At 45.1% G+C, this 19,011-nt stretch overlaps 2 protein-coding genes across 6 annotated transcripts in view; both read right to left on the bottom strand.

Annotated features, from left to right (window-relative positions):
* Positions 1-19,011, bottom strand: part of LOC147107289 (BCLAF1 and THRAP3 family member 3-like) — a 397,394-nt gene that overhangs the window by 112,315 nt on the left and 266,068 nt on the right. The gene's annotated exons all lie outside the window — the stretch shown is intronic.
* The window catches only part of LOC147107290 (MAP7 domain-containing protein 2-like), a 187,961-nt gene that overhangs the window by 41,519 nt on the left and 127,431 nt on the right, over positions 1-19,011 (bottom strand). For 4 of the 5 annotated variants that reach the window (XM_086006157.1, XM_086006158.1, XM_086006155.1 and 1 more), the window contains 4 exons: positions 18,579-18,668; positions 9,947-10,071; positions 7,378-7,658; positions 313-451 (listed from right to left, as the gene is read on the bottom strand). In XM_086006157.1, coding sequence (XP_085862283.1) covers positions 313-451; positions 7,378-7,658; positions 9,947-10,071; positions 18,579-18,668 — 635 coding nt within the window. The remainder of the gene's footprint in view (positions 1-312; positions 452-7,377; positions 7,659-9,946; positions 10,072-18,578; positions 18,669-19,011) is intronic. The other variant, XM_086006156.1, reaches the window with a different exon arrangement.

Below are 19,011 nucleotides of genomic sequence, written 5' to 3'. Positions count from 1 at the left end.
GCTCTGGAAATCCCTCCCTAAACCTCTCCGCCTCTCTCTCCTCCTTTAAGACACTGCTTAAAACCAACCTCTGACCAAGCTTTTGGTCTGATAACGCTCCTGTGAAGAGAACTGGGACCTTTTCTATATCGCCTTTCTATATCACCTTTATATATCACCTTTCTATATCGCCTTTCTATATCGCCTTTAATGTGGTAACTGAAAGCTGTTGTTATAAAGAGACACCAAAGAAACAGAAGACAGCAGCTAAATACACAGCCGTCATCGACTGAAGCCTGGTTACCATCACGGTTTCTAAATCTAGTGCGCTACCTTTCGGCTTCCTCCTGCTCTCGCCGCTCCTGCTCCTCTATCTCCTTCTGCAGCCGTGCATGCCTTCGTCTTTCTGCGAGAAGTTTAGCTGCTTCCTCTGCATTAGTCGTTCCCGCCATGGTCTTGGTACTGGACGCGTCTGAAAGAGAAATGTGCAGAGGCAAGTCGGTCAGAGGTGTGCTGCTATTCTGCGGAGCGGTAAATACATTGGGACACAACGACAGTGAGAAAGGGAGTCAACTTTAACATCTGAAAACTGGGTGAAAAGAGCAGGTCGCATAGCGTGGCTGTATTCCAAAATCACAGCAAAAAACACAATGGATTTGCTCCAAGTGGATTAATTGCTCAGAATGTAACTGAATGTCAGCGATATGCTAAAAACAACATGTTACACAGACTGAAAACCCGAAATGAAAACAGAAGATGCTGGAAACACTCAGCAGGTCAGGCAGCAGCTGTAGGACGAGGAAGCGGAGGGTTAATGTGTCAGGTGGAGGACCTCTCGTCAGGTCTTGAGGATGTTACAGATGAACAGCTTACAAGGAGGAACAGAGGCAGGGGGAAAGGGGGCAGAGAATGCAAAAACGGAGAGCTTTCAAAGAGAAAAGAAAAAGAAAAAGGAGTCACAGCCCTCGCCTTCCTTTCTCTTCCCGCCCCCTTTCCCCACCATTGCCCATCCCTAGTTCCCCTGAGTTTGATAGAACTGAGTGACTTGCTGGGCCATTTCAGAGGGCAGTTAAGAGTCAACCACATTTCTGTGGGTCTGGAGTCACATATAGGCCAGACCGGGTAAGGACGGCAGATTTCCTTCCCTAAAGGACATTAGTGAACCAGATGGGTTTTTAGGACAATCCGATAGTTTCATGGTCACCATTACTGATACTAGCTTTTTATTCTAGACTTTTAACCTAATTCAAATTCACAATTCGGCCTTGAATATACTCAGTGACTGAGCATCCACAGCAAGGAAGTTATGATGAACCTTTATAAAACACTGGTTCGGCCTCAACTGGAGTATTGTGTCCAATTCTGGGCACCGCACTTTAGGAAGGATGAGAAGGCCTTAGAGAGGGTGCAGAAAAGATGAACAAAAATGGTTCCAGGAATGAGGGACTTCAATTACGTGGATAGACTGGAGAAGCTGGGATGATTCTCCTTGGAGCAGAGAAGGTCGAGAGGAGATTTGATCGAGGTGTTCAAAATCATGAGGGGTCTGGACAGAGTAGATAGAGAGAAACTGTTCCCATTGGTGGAAGGGTCGAGAACCAGAGGACACAGATTCAAGGTGATTGGCAAAAGAATCAAAGGCGACAGGAGGAAAAACGTTTTTACGCAGCGAGTGGTTAGGATCTGGAATGCACTGCCTGAAAGGGTGGTGGAGGCAGACTCAATCGTGGCTTTCAAGTACCTAAAGGAAAAAAATTTGCAGGGCTGTGGGGAAAGGGTGAGGGAGTGGGACTAGCTGAAGTGCTCTTGCAGTGAGCCGGTACGGGCTCGACGGGCTGAATGGTCTCCTTCTGTGCTGTAACCATTCTATGATTCTATGATTCTCTGAGGTAGAGAATTCCAAAAATTCACAACCCTCTGAGTGAAGAAATTTCTCATCTCAGACCTAAATGGCTGACCCCTTATCCTGTGACTGTGACCCCTAGTTCTACACTCTCCAGCCAGGGGGAAACAGCCTCTCAGCATCTACATGTCAAGCCCTCTAAGAATTTTATGTTTCAATGAGATCACCTCTCATTCTCCAGAGAGCATCGGCCCATTCTACTCAATTCAGCTAGCAATGATGCTGTCCCTTACAATGAATGATGGGACATGTCCAGTACCGTTTCATACGAGCAGAATAAATTCTGTGGACTGTCAGACAATTCTTATCGTCTCAATCATTAAGGGGCACAAAATTTATATTAAACAGGTCTCTCCATAAATTTTATACAGTCTGAAATATTTTCATTTTTGAAATGTAGCAGCGAGCGACTCTACCTGTTCCAGCCCTACGACCCTCCGGGATCTCTGCGCTCCTGCAATTCTCGTCTCTTGCCCTTCCCCGATTTTCTTTGCTCCACCAATAGCGGCAGTGCTTTCTGCTGCCGAGGTCCTAAGCACTGAAATTCACTCCCTAAACCTCTTCACCGCTCTACCTCGCTCTCCTCCTTTAAGACGCTCCTTAAACCCTACCTCTTTGACCAAGCTTTTGGTCACTTGTCCTCATATCTCCTTATGTGGCTTGATGTCAAATGTGTGTTTGGTAATCGCTCCTGTGAAGCACCCTGGGACGTTTTACTATGACTGAGTGTGAGTCAGCAGAGAGTGCTGTGCGTTAGGGTAAGTGGGGTGTTAGGTGCTCTTTTCAAACTTTAACTCTGTGGGTTGTAGTTAATAAGGCCTTTCTGGTGCAGAGTGACTGTTGGTAAACCATTTAACTGGTGTAATTAGAGGGATTGATTTAATTTAAATCCAATTAATTAAAGGGGATACTAGCATCTAAAATCGGGCAGAGGGTGTCCATAACTAACAATAAAAAATTTAATTAATTACATAGAATGGAGCAGGTGATGTGTTACTGTTGCGAGATGTGGGAGCCGGTGGACCCCATTGAGGCTCACGGTGATTACGTCTGTGACAAGTGTCTGCTGCGACAGGAACTCCAGCTCCGTGTTGATGAGCTGGAGTCTGAGCTTCAGACACTGCGACATATCAGGGAGGGGGAGAAGTACCTGGACTCTGTGTTTCAGGAGGTGCTCACACCAATTAGATTAATTAATTCAGATGTAGCCCATGGTCAGGGACAGGACGGTGTGACTACGAGTGAGGCAGGTACGGGGATCCAGGAGGTAGTGTTGGAGGAGCCACAGCCCTTGCTCTTGTCCAACAGGTTCGAGGTTCTTACTCCCTGTGGGGACAGGAGCAGGGACTGCAGGGAGGATGAGCAACCTGGCCACAGCACCATGGAACGGGGGGCCATTCAAGAGTGGGGAGTAAATAGAAATGTTGTAGTGGTAGGGGATAGTATTATTAGGGGGATAGATAGAGTTCTCTGCAGCCGAGAGCGAGAGTCCCGAAGGCTGTGTTGCCTACCCGGTGCCAGGGTTAAGGACATCTCCTCTGGGCTGGAAAGAAACTTGCAGTGGGAGGGGGTGGATCCAGTTGTCGTGGTCCATGTTGGTACAAACGACGTAGATAGGACTAGGAAGCCGGTTGTGTTAAAGGAGTATGAGCAGCTAGGGGTCTAATTAAAAAACAGAACCTCAAGGGTAATAATCTCTGGATTATTACCTGAGCCACGAGCGAATTTGGCTAGGACAAATAAAATTAGAGAATTAAATGCGTGGCTCAAAGACTGGTGTGGGAGAAATGGGTTTTGCTTCCTGGGACACTGGCACCAGTACTGGGGCAGGAGGGAGCTGTTCCGTTGGGACGGGCTTCACTTGGCCAGTGCTGGGACTAGAGTCCTGGCGGATCATATAACTAGGGCTGTAGAGAGGGCTTTAAACTAACTAGTGGGGGGGAGGTTCCTAGAGAGCAAATAATAAAAATGACAACAGAGAAGGTCATAGACTTAGGTAGCAGTGGGGAAATTAAAAACCAGAGCGTGTCAGGAAGGGGCAGAAGGTATGGAGTAAAAGGTAAAGTAATAAAAAGGGCAAAAGCAGGAACTAAGTGTCACAAAACATATTTGAAAGTTCTCTATCTGAATGCACGTAGCATTCGTAACAAAATAGACGAGTTAATGGCACAAATAACTACATATGGGTATGATCTTGTGGCCATTACAGAAACATGGCTGCAGGGTGACAATGCCTGGGAATTAAACATACCAGGTTATTTAACGATCAGGAAGGACAGGCAGGAAGGAAGGGGAGGTGGGGTGGCTATGTTAATAAAGGAAGGAATCACTGTAATACAGAGAAATGATATTGGGTCAAAAGATCAGGATAATGAAACAGTTTGGGTGGAGATAAGGAATAATAAGGGGAAAAAAACACTAGTGGGCATAGTCTATAGGCCTCCGAACAGTTGCAACTCTGTTGGACGGAGTATCAATCAGGAAATAGTTGAGGCTTGTAATAAGGGAACATCTATAATTATGGGGGATTTTAACTATCATATTAATTGGACAAATCAAATTGGGCAGGGCTGCCTTGAGGATGAGTTCATTGAGTGTATTAGGGATGGGTTTCTTGAGCAGTATGTAACTGAACCGACCAGGGGGCAAGCAACCTTAGATCTGGTCCTGTGTAACGAGACAGGATTAATTAAAAAATGTCCTAGTAAAGGATCCCCTTGGAATGAGTGACCATAACATGGTTGAATTCCATATTCAATTAGAGGGTGAGAAGGTTGGGTCTCAAACAAGCGTGCTAAGCTTGAATAAAGGAGACTATGAAGGTATGAGAGCGGAATTGAGTAGAGTGGATTGGGAAAATAGATTAAAGGGTAAGACGATACATGATCAGTGGTGTACATTTAAGGAGTTATTTTACAACTTCCAAAAAATATATATTCCACTGAGAAGAAAAGGGTGTAAAAGAAAAGACAGCCATCCGTGGCTAAGTAAAGAAATTAAGGATAGTATTCGACTAAAAACAAGGGCATATAAGGTAGCCAAATCTAGTGGGAGGATAGAGGATTGGGAAAACTTTAAAAGACAGCAAAAAATAACAAAAAGATTGATTAAGAAAGGGAAGATAGATTATGAAAGTAAATTAGCAAAAAATATAAAAACAGATAGTAAGAGTTTTTATAGTTATATAAAAAGAAAAAGGGTGGCTAAAGTAAATGTTGGTCCCTTAGAAGATGAGACCGGGAAATTAATGGTGGGAAATATGGAGATGGCAAAAACACTGAATGAATATTTTGTATCAGTCTTTACAGTAGAGGACACTAAGAATATCCCAACACTGGACAAACAGGGGGCTATAGGGGGGGGAGGAGCTAAACACGATCAAAATCACTAAGGAAGTGGTACTCGGTAAAATAATGGGACTCAAGGCGGATAAATCACCTGGACCTGATGGCTTACATCCTAGGGTCTTGAGGGAAGTGGCGGTAGGGATTGTGGATGCATTGGTAATGATTTTCCAAAACTCCCTGGACTCAGCAAAGGTCCCGGCAGACTGGAAAACTGCTAATGTAACACCCTTATTTAAAAAGGGCAGTAGACAGAAGGCTGGAAACTATAGACCGGTTAGCCTAACATCTGTGGTAGATAAAATTTTGGTGTCCATTATTAAGGAGACAGTAACAGGACATTTGGATAATCATAATTTAATAGGACAAAGTCAGCATGGTTTTATGAAGGGGAAGTCATGTTTGACAAATTTGCTGGAGTTCTTTGAGGAAGTAACATATAGGGTGGATAAAGGGGAACCAGTGGACGTAGTGTATTTAGACTTCCAAAAGGCATTTGACAAGGTGCCACACAAAAGATTATTGCTTAAGATAAAAAATCATGGGATTGGGGGTAATATTCTGGCATGGATAGAGGATTGGCTATCTAACAGAAGGCAGAGAGTTGGGATAAATGGTTCATTCTCAGACTGGCAATCAGTAACTAGTGGTGTTCCGCAGGGGTCAGTGCTGGGTCCCCAACTCTTTACAATCTATATTAACGATTTGGAGGAGGGGACCGAGTGTAACATATCAAAGTTTGCAGATGATACTAAGATGGGAGGGAAAGTAGTGAGTGAGGAGGACATAAAAAACCTGCAAGGGGACAGCGACAGGCTAAGTAAGTGGGCAGAGATTTGGCAGATGGAATACAATACTGGAAAGTGTGAGGTTATGCACTTTGGCAGGAAAAATCGTAGAGCAAGTTATTATCTTAATGGCAAGAAACTTGAAAGTAGTGAAGTACAAAGGGATCTGGGGGTCCTGGTGCACGAAACTCAAAAGGTTAGTATGCAGGTGCAGCAAGTGATTAAGAAGGCCAATGGAATGTTGGCTTTCATTGCTAGGGGGATAGAATATAAAAATAGAGAGGTATTGCTTCAGTTGTACAAGGTATTGGTGAGACCGCACCTGGAATACTGCATACAGTTTTGGTGTCCATACTTAAAAGACATACTTGCTCTCGAGTCAGTACAAAGAAGGTTCACTCGGTTAATCCCGGGGATGAGGGGATGGACATATGAGGAGAGGTTGAGTAGATTGGGACTCTACTCATTGGAGTTCAGAAGAATGAGAGGCGATCTTATTGAAACATATAAGATTGTGAAGGGGTTGGATCGGGTGGATGCAGGGAGGATGTTCCCGATGATGGGTGAAACTAGAACTAGGGGGCATAGTCTTAGAATAAGGGGCTGCTCTTTCAAAACTGAGATGAGGAGGAACTACTTCACTCAGAGGGTGGTAGGTCCATGGAATATGCTGCCCCAAAAAGCTGTAGAAGCTACATCATTACATAAATTTAAAACAGAAATAGACAGTTTCCTAGAAGTAAAGGGAATTAAGGGTTACGGGGAGCGGGCAGGAATTTGGACATGAGTCTAGGTTCGGATCGGATATGGCCCTGTGGGTAGCGGAGCGGGCCCAGGGGCCGTGTAGCCTGATCCTGCTCCTATTTCGTGTGTCTAATTCTGTTAGATTCAGGAGATGGTTCTGTGATAGTAGATTGGCGGTTGGGATCGGATCAGCCATGATCTGATTGAATGGCGGAGCAGGCTCGAGGGGCCGATTGGCCTCCTCCCGCTCCTATTTCTTATGTTCTTAAAGGCGCTATACCCAAACCCAACACCTCTTCCACCTAGAAGGACAAGGGCAGCAGGCTCATGGGAACACCACCACCTCCAAGTTCCCCTCCAAGTCACACACCATCCTGACTTGGAAGTATATCGCCGATCCTTCATCGTCGCTGGGTCAAAATCCTGGAACTCCCTCCCTAACAGCACTGTGGGAGCACCTTCACCACACGGACTGCAGCGGTTCAAGAAGGCGGCTCACCACCACCTTCTCAAGGGGCAGCTAGGGAATGGGCAATAAATGCTGGGCCTTGCCAGCGACGCCCACATCCCATGAACGAATAAAATATATATAAATGTAAGTTGTTGTTGTTGTACGCACCGTCGCCCAGAACTGCTTTCTTCCTTTCATGTTCTTTGACTGGAGTTGTCACTGGTGGAGTCTCACTTTCAGGTAACTCTGGTGATTTAATGTCACCTCCTGCAGCCTCCTCTGATTTCTGCCGGGCCAGCTCCCCCTTCTCTTTGCTCTTTCTCCCACTCTCTGCAATGTTATTAGAAGATGGCCGTCTTCTCATGGGGGAAGACTTTGCGCTGGAGCTTGGAGATGGCGGGAACTCTTTGCCAGAGCCCGGAGACTGAGTTCGAATCTTCGAACTGGCCCTGCAGAAAGATAAGCAAAAATTCCACAGAACTATTAAATCTTTACACATGCTTAATACATATTTGACAAACTGTTATAGTGTTACTATTCTACTCAGTCCATTATGTATTTTATAACCAAACTGTAAAATTCAGGGTGTAATTTTCACTTTTGTATATATACTTATATTGTTTATAAGTGCCAGCTGGGGCTCAGTTGATAGCACTGTCACTCCTGAATCAGAAGGTCATGGGTTCACATGCCAATCCAGTGAGTTGACACTCCAGTGCAGTGCTGAGGGAGTGCTGCACTGTCGGAGGTGCCGTCTTTCGGATGAGACTTTAAACCGAGGCCCCATCTGCTCTCTCAGGCGGATGTAAAGATCCCACGGCCACTATTTCGAAGAAGAACTGGGGAGTTATCCCCAGTGTCCTGGCAAATATTAATCCCTCAACCAACATCAGGAAAACAGATTATTTGGTCATTATCACATTGCTGTTTGTGGGAGCTTGCTGTGCATTACACCAGTGACTGCACTTCAAAAGTACTCCATTGGCTGTAAAGCGCTTTGAGACATCCTTTGAGACGTTCAAAGCACAACAAATGATTTAAGGTCCTACAGACTCTGGTCGTGTTAGGCACGTGTATGGTCTGCTGTACACAAAACGCAAGTGGGCCACTTTTCTGCCCAATTTTTGCCGTATTAACTCCATATTGGGGATGGGCGGATGAGGACGGAAATTGTTGTGTGACCCAATTATACTGGGGCCCCCATCCCTACGAAATGTCCTACCCAGTTGGGGGCGGACTGTGAACCCACAAACGCTTGCAAACGCGGGAGTGACGTCAGCCCGCGTGTTTCCTGTGTTTGTATCCTTAGCAATGCTGCATGTAGGGAACATACCTCTAGGTCCCTGGAGAAAAGCATGACCAGGGATTTGGAGGCAATCAGTGGCAGAATCCCCCAAAAAGTGCAGCAACTGTTTTACTTTAACACCTTTGGATTGGGACCATTAATATGTGGCTGGGCTCCGCGGGGATCTTCCGCAGGTGGGTGCCTCTGGCCTGCCACCCATGGCATGGGCACCCACCAAAGCCATGCAAGTGCGCCCGAACCTGGGAAAATGAGACGGGGGTCGACCAACATCGCTAACACAGATTATTTGGCCATTATCTCATTGCTGTTTGAGGGACCTTGCTGTGCGCAAATTGGCTGCTGCGTTTCCTACGTTCCTTTGGGATGTTCAAAGCACAACAAATGTCAGGGTTGCAACCCTGTCGGTGGATGTCTCACCCTAGATGCAACCCCAAAAGGCAGCCTGGGGAAATTTGGCCCTATGACTTTTAATTGTACATATTTATTATGAACAGCTTACATCAGGAAGACCTGTGCGATGTTATTGATATCGGGGGCTGAGTGTAACTCCACTTGCCATTTTGCCATCTGGTCAATTTACTGAGTGGATCTAAATCACACCACATGGGTCTTCATAATATATCGTCAGTATGTAAACCTTCTTCTCATTGCATCTCCACTAAATTGCTCTAGCCAGCCTTCTCTTCCGCATCTAATGGCACATGAGGCAGCCCATTTCTTCCACTGCTTTTACATCCAACAGATCGTGCTCTGGGTTGTTTCTATAACCAAGATCCCTTTTTTATGCGGTCAGGTTGTTACCATGGCCGGAAGGACTGGCTAGATGGGACGGAGGCGGGACACTATTTCACTCTCATTGGACACGAGTCCCCCGCTGGATGTTAACCCAGAATTCAGAGACCACAACGCTTGTCTCCACTCACCAGGATTGTCTGGACTGGTACTCGAACCCATAACTTTCTGACTCAGAGGCGGGAATGCTACCACTGAGCCAAGTCGCAATTTGATCTTTGGCCAATACACATCGCAACTTAGAAACATAGAAACATAGAAGATAGGAGCAGGAGTAGGCCATTCGGCCCCTCGAGCCTGCTCCGCCATTCAATGAGATCATGGCTGATCATCCAAATTCAGTACCCTGTCCCTGCCTTCTCCCCATATCCCCTGATCCCTTTAGCCTTAAGAAATATATCCAACTCCTTCTTGAATATATTTAATGAATTGGCCTCCACTGCCTTCTGTGGTAGAGAATTCCACAGGTTCACCACTCTCTGGGTGAAGAAATTCCTCCTCAACTCTGTCCTAAATGGCTTACCCCTTATCCTTAGACTGTGACCCCTGGTTTTGGACTCCCCCGCCATCGGCAACATCCTTCCTGCATCTAGTCTGTCTAGTCCTGTTAGAATTTTATAAGTTTCATTTATAACTTACTTCATTGCAGTTGACGATGACCTTTTGGACATGTTTGCTGGAGACTGTGATCTTCTGAGTGTAGACGTCACACTCGACACCGGACCAGGGGACGAGTGTCTCTTTTCCTTTTTCACCTTCTCTGTCTAAAAGAAACAATTTTTGTTTTGCTATGACATCTAGATAAATTAAAACATTAACAAAACTAAAAATAAAAGCTTAACACGTGCACATTAGTTATTTACTGAAGATTCCGTCCCAAATTCCAAAGCATTGTTTAAAGGCACTGATTCCAGTGTGGGCTCAGTGTTGAACACCAGCCTCATGAAGCTGGTTTAAAAGTAGTTTGGATTTGGGTCAGGCGCAAAGAATCTGCCTGGAATCTTTCATTTCCTTCAGACCAGTTTCCATCAGTTTTGCCATCTTCAACGTAACTTTGGAATTGTGTTAAGTTCTGGCAATGTAAGGAGAATTAAACTCAAAGCGAAAGGTGGCAGGCTGGAGATTGGTTCAATGATGCACTGTGCTCAGGATTCTCCCACATGGGGAGAAGCCAAATGTAGTCAAGGCATTTCTGCCGAGAAAACAACAGGAAGGAAGGAAGCCTGGAGTATAGTTCCATGGCACGCCATAGAGAGCCCTCCAGTATTCCCGAAGTCACCTTTCTTCAAAGGTTGCCCTAGATGCTGAACATCAACAACCCAACTTCCACACATGGCCTCCTTTCAACAGAGGTCACGGAGAGTGATCAGGAGCAGGATCCTGGCTAATTTTTCCACCAATTGTCATAGAGGCACTGAGGCCATTGGAAGCACCCCATTGCTGCCCCAGAAGTGGTGAGTTAACCCAGCACATGCTAAGAGTCAAATCGAGGTCCTTCTGATCTTCATGGTTTACTACAGCATCGAGCAGCATCTTTATTCATTGGGGTAATAGGGGTGCTACTCCCTGGAGATATCCATATTCTCATTCTCAAATATCAGCAGTGAGAAGAACAATCAATATTTGGCAGTGGTGATATGTCAAGTAGAAGTAGCAGCGGTTCCGCTACCGGTTGCCCTGAGGAACATCACATCCAAGGTTACGCAAGGTAAGGCAAATGTGACAAATGTTTTAAAAAACCTCACCGCAGTGTTGGAAAAAATGGTCAAAGTACTTCACTGCTAAATATCAGCAAAACCAAAACATTCCTTTCAGGATACTTCAGTTGTTGTCGGCATCAGGCAAATCCGACATTTCAAGCGTGTCGAAGTATCGGTTCAAGTATTAGCAGAGCATGTTGACATCAATAGCAAATTGGCCAAATACTGTTGCTTGCACTACTTTTAATTCTGGGAAAACGAACTATCTGCTCATAATAAAAAGTATCATGTAACTAAAAGTAGTTATCAATCATCCAGCACCACTGCGCAGTGCATTCTTGAACTGATTCATCCAGTCTTCCAACTGCATTGAGCATTGAACAGAAACAGTATGGTAATGAGTCAACCTCGCGGCACTGGGACATGCAGGAGTCAAGACCATGTGTAGTCCTCATGTGAGGTGGGGTCAGGGGGTATTTGGACAAGAGTTTGCAAGTGTAATTCAGTTCCCATATTGAAGTCCTTGGCCTAGAAATTCATTAAGGCGCTGCCAGCTTTACGCCCAGCCCAGTTAACGCCTAAAGAGTGATTTTGCGGCAAAAATGAGTTTGCGCAGATATTCAGCGCAGCGGTATTGGCGGCGGTAGCCGTTAGCGCTGCGCCGGCACCGATGACGTCATCGGTGTGCGCAGTGCCCCGGTACCGCCCCGAAACCGGCCCGATCCCCATATTTAGTTGCGGCCGCCTCCTCCGAAGCGGCCACAAACAGCGACTAGAAAACGGGGCCGTGCTGAATCCTTAGTGGGGCGCTTTAAAGGGGAAGGTGCGGCCGGCCGCTTTTTCGGCGGCCGCCTGCCCGCACCTCCTTCCCCGGCCTCCTCCACCCCCCCCCCCCCCGCGGCATTGCCGGCTGGTTTCCGTGGAGCCCGGCACTTCTCCGTTGTACCGGGCTCTTTTGCCAGCACTCGCGATCGGGGCTCCGGCTGTTGCAGGCACCTCCCCCTTAAGAGAAGGAGGAGGCCTGCAGTACCGCAGCCTGCCGCTCCGCAGCGGCTGGCGCAGCGGCGCCAAGAGCGCTGATATTCAGTGTCAGCGCCCCAAGCGGAGGCGGGCACACCCTGGTATAGCGCCCGGTTCCGAATTGGGGCGCTAACAATGAATATCTGACGATCGCTATAGGCTTCCCGCCCAGCGCTAACTTCTGGGCGCTAGCCAGCTGGCGGGGCCATAGTGAATTTCTAGGCCCTTATTTTTATATGTCCCTTGTAACTTACTATTTATAATAGAAACTGCTGATGAAAACTTGTCATGCAGTAATTATACCCTTCCCTAAGATGGTGTAATTATAACATGACACAGACAGTTTCCATTATAAATGTGGACACAGGAATTATAACAGAAAAGATGATGGAAAGGTGCAAGAGTTTCAATAAGGGATGGGGAGGTGGTAGTAGGCCTTGCTGTCCCATTTCCCATCGCTATTTCTTGACAGGCTAGCAGAGGACTATCTGGATCAGTGGGTCATTCTCTAACCTGTCTCTGCTGTCTTTATCTTGTTTCTTTCTCCATCTCTTCTCTTCTGCTGCTCTCTCTCTCTTTCTTCTCTTCTCTTCCCTTAACGCCTCCTTATTGCTTCTCTCTATCCTCTTCTGCTTCTCCCTCTCTCTTTTACATAAGATGTAGGAGCAGGAGCAGGTCATTTGGCCCCTCGAGTCTGCTCCACCATTCAATAAAATCATGGCTGATCTGATCTTTGCTTCAACTCCACTTCCCAGCCCGCTCCCCATAGCCCTTCACTCCCTTATCATTCAAAAATCTGTCTATTTCCATCTTAAATATATTCAATGACCCAGCCTCCACAGCTCTCGGCGGAAGAGAATTCCAAAGATTCATGACCCTCTGAGAGAAGAAATTCCTCCTCATTTCCGATTTAAAAGGGTTTCCCCTTATTCTGAAATTATGCCCCCTAGTTCTAGATTCCCCCACGAGGGAAAACTTCCTCTCTGCATCTACCCTGTCAAGCCCCTTCAGAAACTTATATGTTTCAATAAGATCCCCTCTCATTCTTCTAAACTCCAATGAGTATAGGCCCAACCTGCTCAACCTTTCTTCATAAGACAACCCCTTCATCCCAGGAATCAACCTCGTGAACCTTCTCTGAACTGCCTCCAATGCAAGTATATCCTTCCTTAAATAAGGAGACCAAAACTCTACGCAGTACTCCAGGTGTGGTCTCACCAATACCCTGTACAGTTGTAACAGGGCTTCCTTACTTTTATACTCCATTCCCTTTGCAATAAAGGCCAACATTCCACTTGACTTCCTAATTACTTGCTGTACCTGCGTGCTAACTTTTTGTGATTCATGTACAAGGACCCTCAGATCCCTCTGTACCTCAGCATTTTGTAATCTCTCCCCATTTAAATAATAATTTGCCTTTTTATTATTCCTACCAAAGTGGATAACCTTGCATTTTCCCACATTATACTCCATCTGCCACATTTTTGCCCACTCACTTAGCCTATCTATATCCCTTTAGAGATTCTTTGCGTCCTCCACACAATTTGCTTTCCCACCTATCTTTGTATCATCAGCAAATTTGGCTACATTACACTCAGTCCCTTCATTCAAGTCATTAATATAGATTGTAAATAGTTGAGGCCCCAGCACTGATCCCTGTGGCACCCCACTAGTTACAGTTCGCCAACCTGAAAATGACCCATTTATCCCGATCCTCTGTTTTCTGTTAGTTAGCCAATCCTCAATCCATGCTAATATATTACCCCCAACCCCGTGAGCTCTTATCTTGTGCAGTAACCTTTTATGTGGCACCTTATCGAATGCCTTCTGGAAATCCAAATACACCACATCTACTGGTTCCCCTTTATCCACCCTGCTCGTTACATCCTCAAAGAACTCCAGCAAATTTTTCAAATATGACTTCCCTTTCATAAAACCATGCTGACTCTGCTTGACTATATTATGATTTTCTACCACTTCCTTAATGATGGACTCCAGCATTTTCCCAATGACAGATGTTAGGCTAACTAGTCGATAGTTGCCTGCTTTCTGTCTCCCTCCTTTCTTAAATAGGAGCATTACATTTGCAGTTTTCCAGTCCGCTGGGACCTCTCCAGAATCCAGGGAATTTTGGTAGATTACAACCAATGCATCCACTATCTCTGCAGCCACCTCTTTTAAGGCTCTAGGATGCAGGCCATCGGGTCCAGGGGACTTGTCCACCTTTAGTCCCATTAGTTTGCCTTGTACTTTCTCTCTGGAGATAGTGATTGTTTAAAGTTCCACCCCCCCACTCCAATAGTTGGGAGGACTCGTAAAAATCAACATTTCATTGTGCAGTACACACGTCTGCTGCATATATGACAAATAAAATTGAATTGAATTGAATAGCCTCTTGATTATCCATTTTTGGGATGCTTTTAGTGTCTTCTACCATGAAAACCGATACAAAATATTTGTTCAAAGTCTCCACCTGTTTCCCATTATTAATTCCCCAGACTCATCCTCTAGGGGGCCAACGTTTACTTTAGCTACTCGCTTCCTTTTTATATACCTGTAGAAGCTCTTACTGTCTGTTTTTATATTTCTTGCTAGCTTACTCTCATAAGCTATCTTCTCTCTCTATCATTTTTTTAGTCGTCCTTTGCTGGTTTTTAAAAATTTCCCAATCCTCTGGCCTTTCATTATTCGTCGCAACATTGTATGCTTTTGTTTTCAATTTGATACCATCCTTTACTTCTCTAGTTAACCACAGATGGTTCATCCTTCTCTTTCTTTCTCACTGGAATATATCTTTGCTGAGAGTTATGAAATATCTCCTTAAATGTTTGCCACTGCTTTTCTACAGTCTTTCCCTGTAATATATTTTCCCAGTCCACTTTAACCAAGCCTGCCTTCATACCTTTGTAATTACCTTTGTTTAAGTTCAGGACACTAGTTTGAGACCTAGTTTTCTCACCCGCAAACTGAATTTGAAATTCTACCATGCTATGATCACTCTTCCCAAGAGGATCCTTCACTTCAAGATTATTAATTAATCCAGCCTCGTTACACATTATCAGATCTAAAATAGCCTTCTCCCTGGTTGGTTCCACAACGTATTGTTCCAAGAAACCATCCCGTATACACTCTAAGAACTCTTCCTCAAGTCTACCTTTGCCAATTTGCTTTGTCCAATCTTCTTTTCTTTCCGCTGGGAGGCAGTGGGTGGTGTGATGTGGTCAGGGGAGGGGGTGGGGGGGAAGGATCGACAATGGCTGCAGGCTGCATTTGGGGTGGGAGTTACGGTGAAAATGTGGCTCTTGGTGGCTCCCTTTCCACTCGCTTTCCCAATCACTCTGGCTCCAGTATCACCCCCATCCTATCCTCCCAACCCATATCTTTCTCATAAGAGAGGGTTTGTTTGCTTTCAAAATTCAACTTAAACAATGCAATTTGAATCCCTGTCTCACAGGTCTAAGTGGTGAGCTTTGGCTTCTCACTATTCAACTGTTATGTTTGAAATATGAACATTAAATGTAGGAAAAACCTTCTCTCTCTCTGCTCTTGCTCCTTGTTGTTTGCAGAATGCAAAACAAAAAGAACAGATGTGCAATTAATAGTGTTTTTATTCTCACTCTCACAGACGCATTCACTCGTAGCCTATTAAAAAAACGATATAAAGCTTATCTCAATAAAGCTTTTAAATTTTGCCTGTTTTTCAAAATTATTGGAAGGAAAGTTACTAAGCTGAGAGTGCTAGAAACCAAAGAAAGAGATTCCATCAGTACAGCTGACTTCATGGTGCTGCTGTATCCTGGGAAATTAGGTACTGCATCTGCTCAGACGCACAGTCCAAGTTCAGCTCCTAGAATCACAGCTCTGGGGCAAAAAATATCATGTCCAAGCCCAGGCTTTTGAGAGAGGCTGAGGCCTTCAAGTAAAAATATTAATTAAGATATTAAAATACACAAAAGACAGTTCAGTGGATAAATGTAATCAAGTTATTCTGAAAAATGTATTTTATTTCGATGTTTCTGCTTAAACCCATACTTAGGACATTAGAAATTTCAGTTACTGAGGAAAAAATGGCGGATGAAAATGTTTTCCAAAAGCATTTTGTGCAATTTATGGTAACCCATTGGCCAGTTTGCGTAGTGATGTGTTTAACCTAGGCAAAATCCATTCTAAATGTAGACATAGGAATTTATAATTGGAAAAAATTGACACAAATCATGTAACAAAAAAATGACAACAGGAAGTCAAGTGTTGCAGACAGGAAGCGTGTACAGATGCAGGAATTTGATAATAATAGATATATATAGAAGATACATAGTGTGAACTGTTGATGTAGTGACAGAAATATGGAGGGCACAACTCAATTAAACCATGAAAGCATTGCCCTACGGATGGTGCAATACTAATGGGTGTGAAGGGAAATAGAACGCTCCACATTGACTTTTTCGCATGCTCTGCTAATATTGTACTTCAATTAGGGCTGAAGTTTTTGTATAAAGTTACTTGACACGGACGATCTTTTTAAAAACAAAAGATCGTTCAAAGTAACTTTTCATTTGCAAAACAAAGTCTATTGCTGAGCAAGCTTCAACATCAGAGCAACTAACTGGCAAACCAGCCTTTGGGGTTAATGAAGCTTGACAACAGGGAAAGGGAAAAACTACATGAACTCAACGGATTGGAGACAGAAGAAAGCACAGAAAGAAGCAGTAAAGGATCCAGATAGGAAAGAATGTCACTGCACGCTGGTGAGTTGCATCAATTCACCGCAGAAAGTAACTGCTACAGGTGAGCGGAATTCCTGGAAGCTCTGAAATATCCACTGGCGAAGCACTGTTGGACAACAATCTCACTCGAATAATCGGATAACTATACATACTCCACGTCATATACTGTAGCATTGAGAGAAACGCACTGTTTGAGGTGCACACGCTCTGATTATAATGTGCAGAATTGTTCCATTTTTAAATGGACAAACGGGGCCACCTTTTTTTCCTCAGGTGGTAATTTTGGTTAAAGGAACAACAGGGCAAATCTGGTTGGTGTCAGTGTGGAATGGGCAGGTGGGCTGGGAGATCGGTATCACCAGGCACCCGCCCAAAGCGTACCATGCTGGCATTTCTACCTAACCTTGTCGGCCGGTGTAAAGTGAGCGTGCACATTCCGTGCACGAGCCTCGTTCTAATACTGGAAGGTGTGCAGTAATGGGACTGCAGGCGATTCTGCGGTGGCTGGTGGGGAACGTGCTATGCACTTTGTACACCTGTATATATAAAGGAGGCACATTCGGGGCTGTTCGGGACACACGTTCTGAAAACGCCTCGGCTGGATTCTGCCTTTCTGTAACTGGATTCTTCATATTGGCTTTGGATTGAGCGCTCTCTCTATTTTGAGTATTTTTGGAGGCACAAAATGAAAGGAGTCTGTTAGGCAGGCTCACGGGCAGACTCGCCTTTACTCATTCTTACCCCAAGCAGATCCAGGCGCAGCTACCTGGGGATGTCTTGGACAAGCTCCTTCACAGAACTCTCTCCATTACAGAGCCAGTGAAGCAGATCGAATCTGACCTGCAGACAACCTCTATCACAGGAGCAGCTGCTAGTGCCAGAAAAGATCACTGAAGCTCATTTCAAGCTACCTCAGGGGGAATCAGCAGTATCAGTCAACCCACAGTGCACAGATGTATCAAGCAGGTCACTGATGCCCTGTTACTGGGCCAAATACCTTAATTACTTTCACTAAGAAAAACAGGCAGCAGAACGAGAGAGCACTGCCATCTATTTGCATCGCAGGATTTTCCAAAGTCCAGGATAGGTTTCAGGAGACAAGCGCTTTCCTCTCTAGGTGCATGTGGGTATAGTGAGGTCCATGCAGCCGTCAACAACTTGTAATTATTTAGGGAGGGATCATTCTTGAGCATAGGATAGCAGAGTCTTCAATGCCTGGATAGTTCAGAGGGTGTATTAAAGTGCAGCCCAGCCAGGGGCTCCAAGATCTTTTCTGTCCGCTGCATGCTACACAGTGTAGGCATCTAGAGCGGCCCAGCCACGAAACAGGACATCAATCCACGGCCAAGGGCAGGGCATGGACACAGAGGAAGGTCTTCCGTTAAGTTTGCTCAGGGTCAATGTGAATTTAACCTCAAATGCCAGTTTCTCTTTTCAAAGCAATGCTGCAGTTGTTTTTTGAAAAAAAAAATAATTGTCCCCGTCTGATTTTGACTCATTCCTCCCCCTTGACCCTGACCTGTGCTGCAATATGGTCCCCTGACACTGGCAGCATGGCCCAGGTCCACGTCACCTTACTCTACTGGCCCACCTCCCAAACAGTGAGAGACAGAGGGCAGTGTGAGCATGACAATATTGCAGCAGAGTCAGATCTCCCCCTCACCCATGTGTCCCCATTCCTTCCACAGTGCTTGCTGGATATTTTCAAATTACAATCTTTACCATCACAAACTCAAAAAGAAAAACAATTTTGTTTGCAATATTTCCACTTCATTTTGTTTTTTGTTATTACAATACCATGCCAGAGATTCGGGAGCACAATAATACCATCTCAGCTCTCCCTCCGTCTCCAGTCCTTCCCTGCTTCTTTCGGGTTGCCCCAGTCACTTTGTTCCTTTGTGGCCTGCTCCAGATCCCCTATATAAGTAGGTAGTGATTTCACTATAACAGGAAGTTTATTCCATTCAGTTATATGGTGCGTATATTGGGATACTGGGATTGTACTTTTAACATATATATATATAGATAAGAATGAATACAACTGAATCGACTGTGAGTGGAATTCATTGTATAAACTATGTGGAAAGTACTTTTCTCCACTTAGAATGGGTCCAAGTCCCACTCCAGAGACTTGAGCCCATAATCCAGGCTGACACTCCAGGGCAGTGCTGAGGGAGTGCTGCACTGTCGGAGGTGTCGGCTTTCGGATGAGATGTTCAACCGAGGCCCTGTCTGCTCTCTCAGGTGGACGTAAAAGATC

Source organism: Somniosus microcephalus, chromosome 14 (genome assembly GCF_052327205.1).
Source record: "Somniosus microcephalus isolate GS21.2 chromosome 14, FLI_Smic_1.0, whole genome shotgun sequence".
Lineage (NCBI taxonomy): Eukaryota > Metazoa > Chordata > Chondrichthyes > Squaliformes > Somniosidae > Somniosus > Somniosus microcephalus.
The sequence above is the reverse complement of the archived record's forward strand: the minus strand, read 5'-3'. Positions and strand labels throughout refer to the sequence as shown.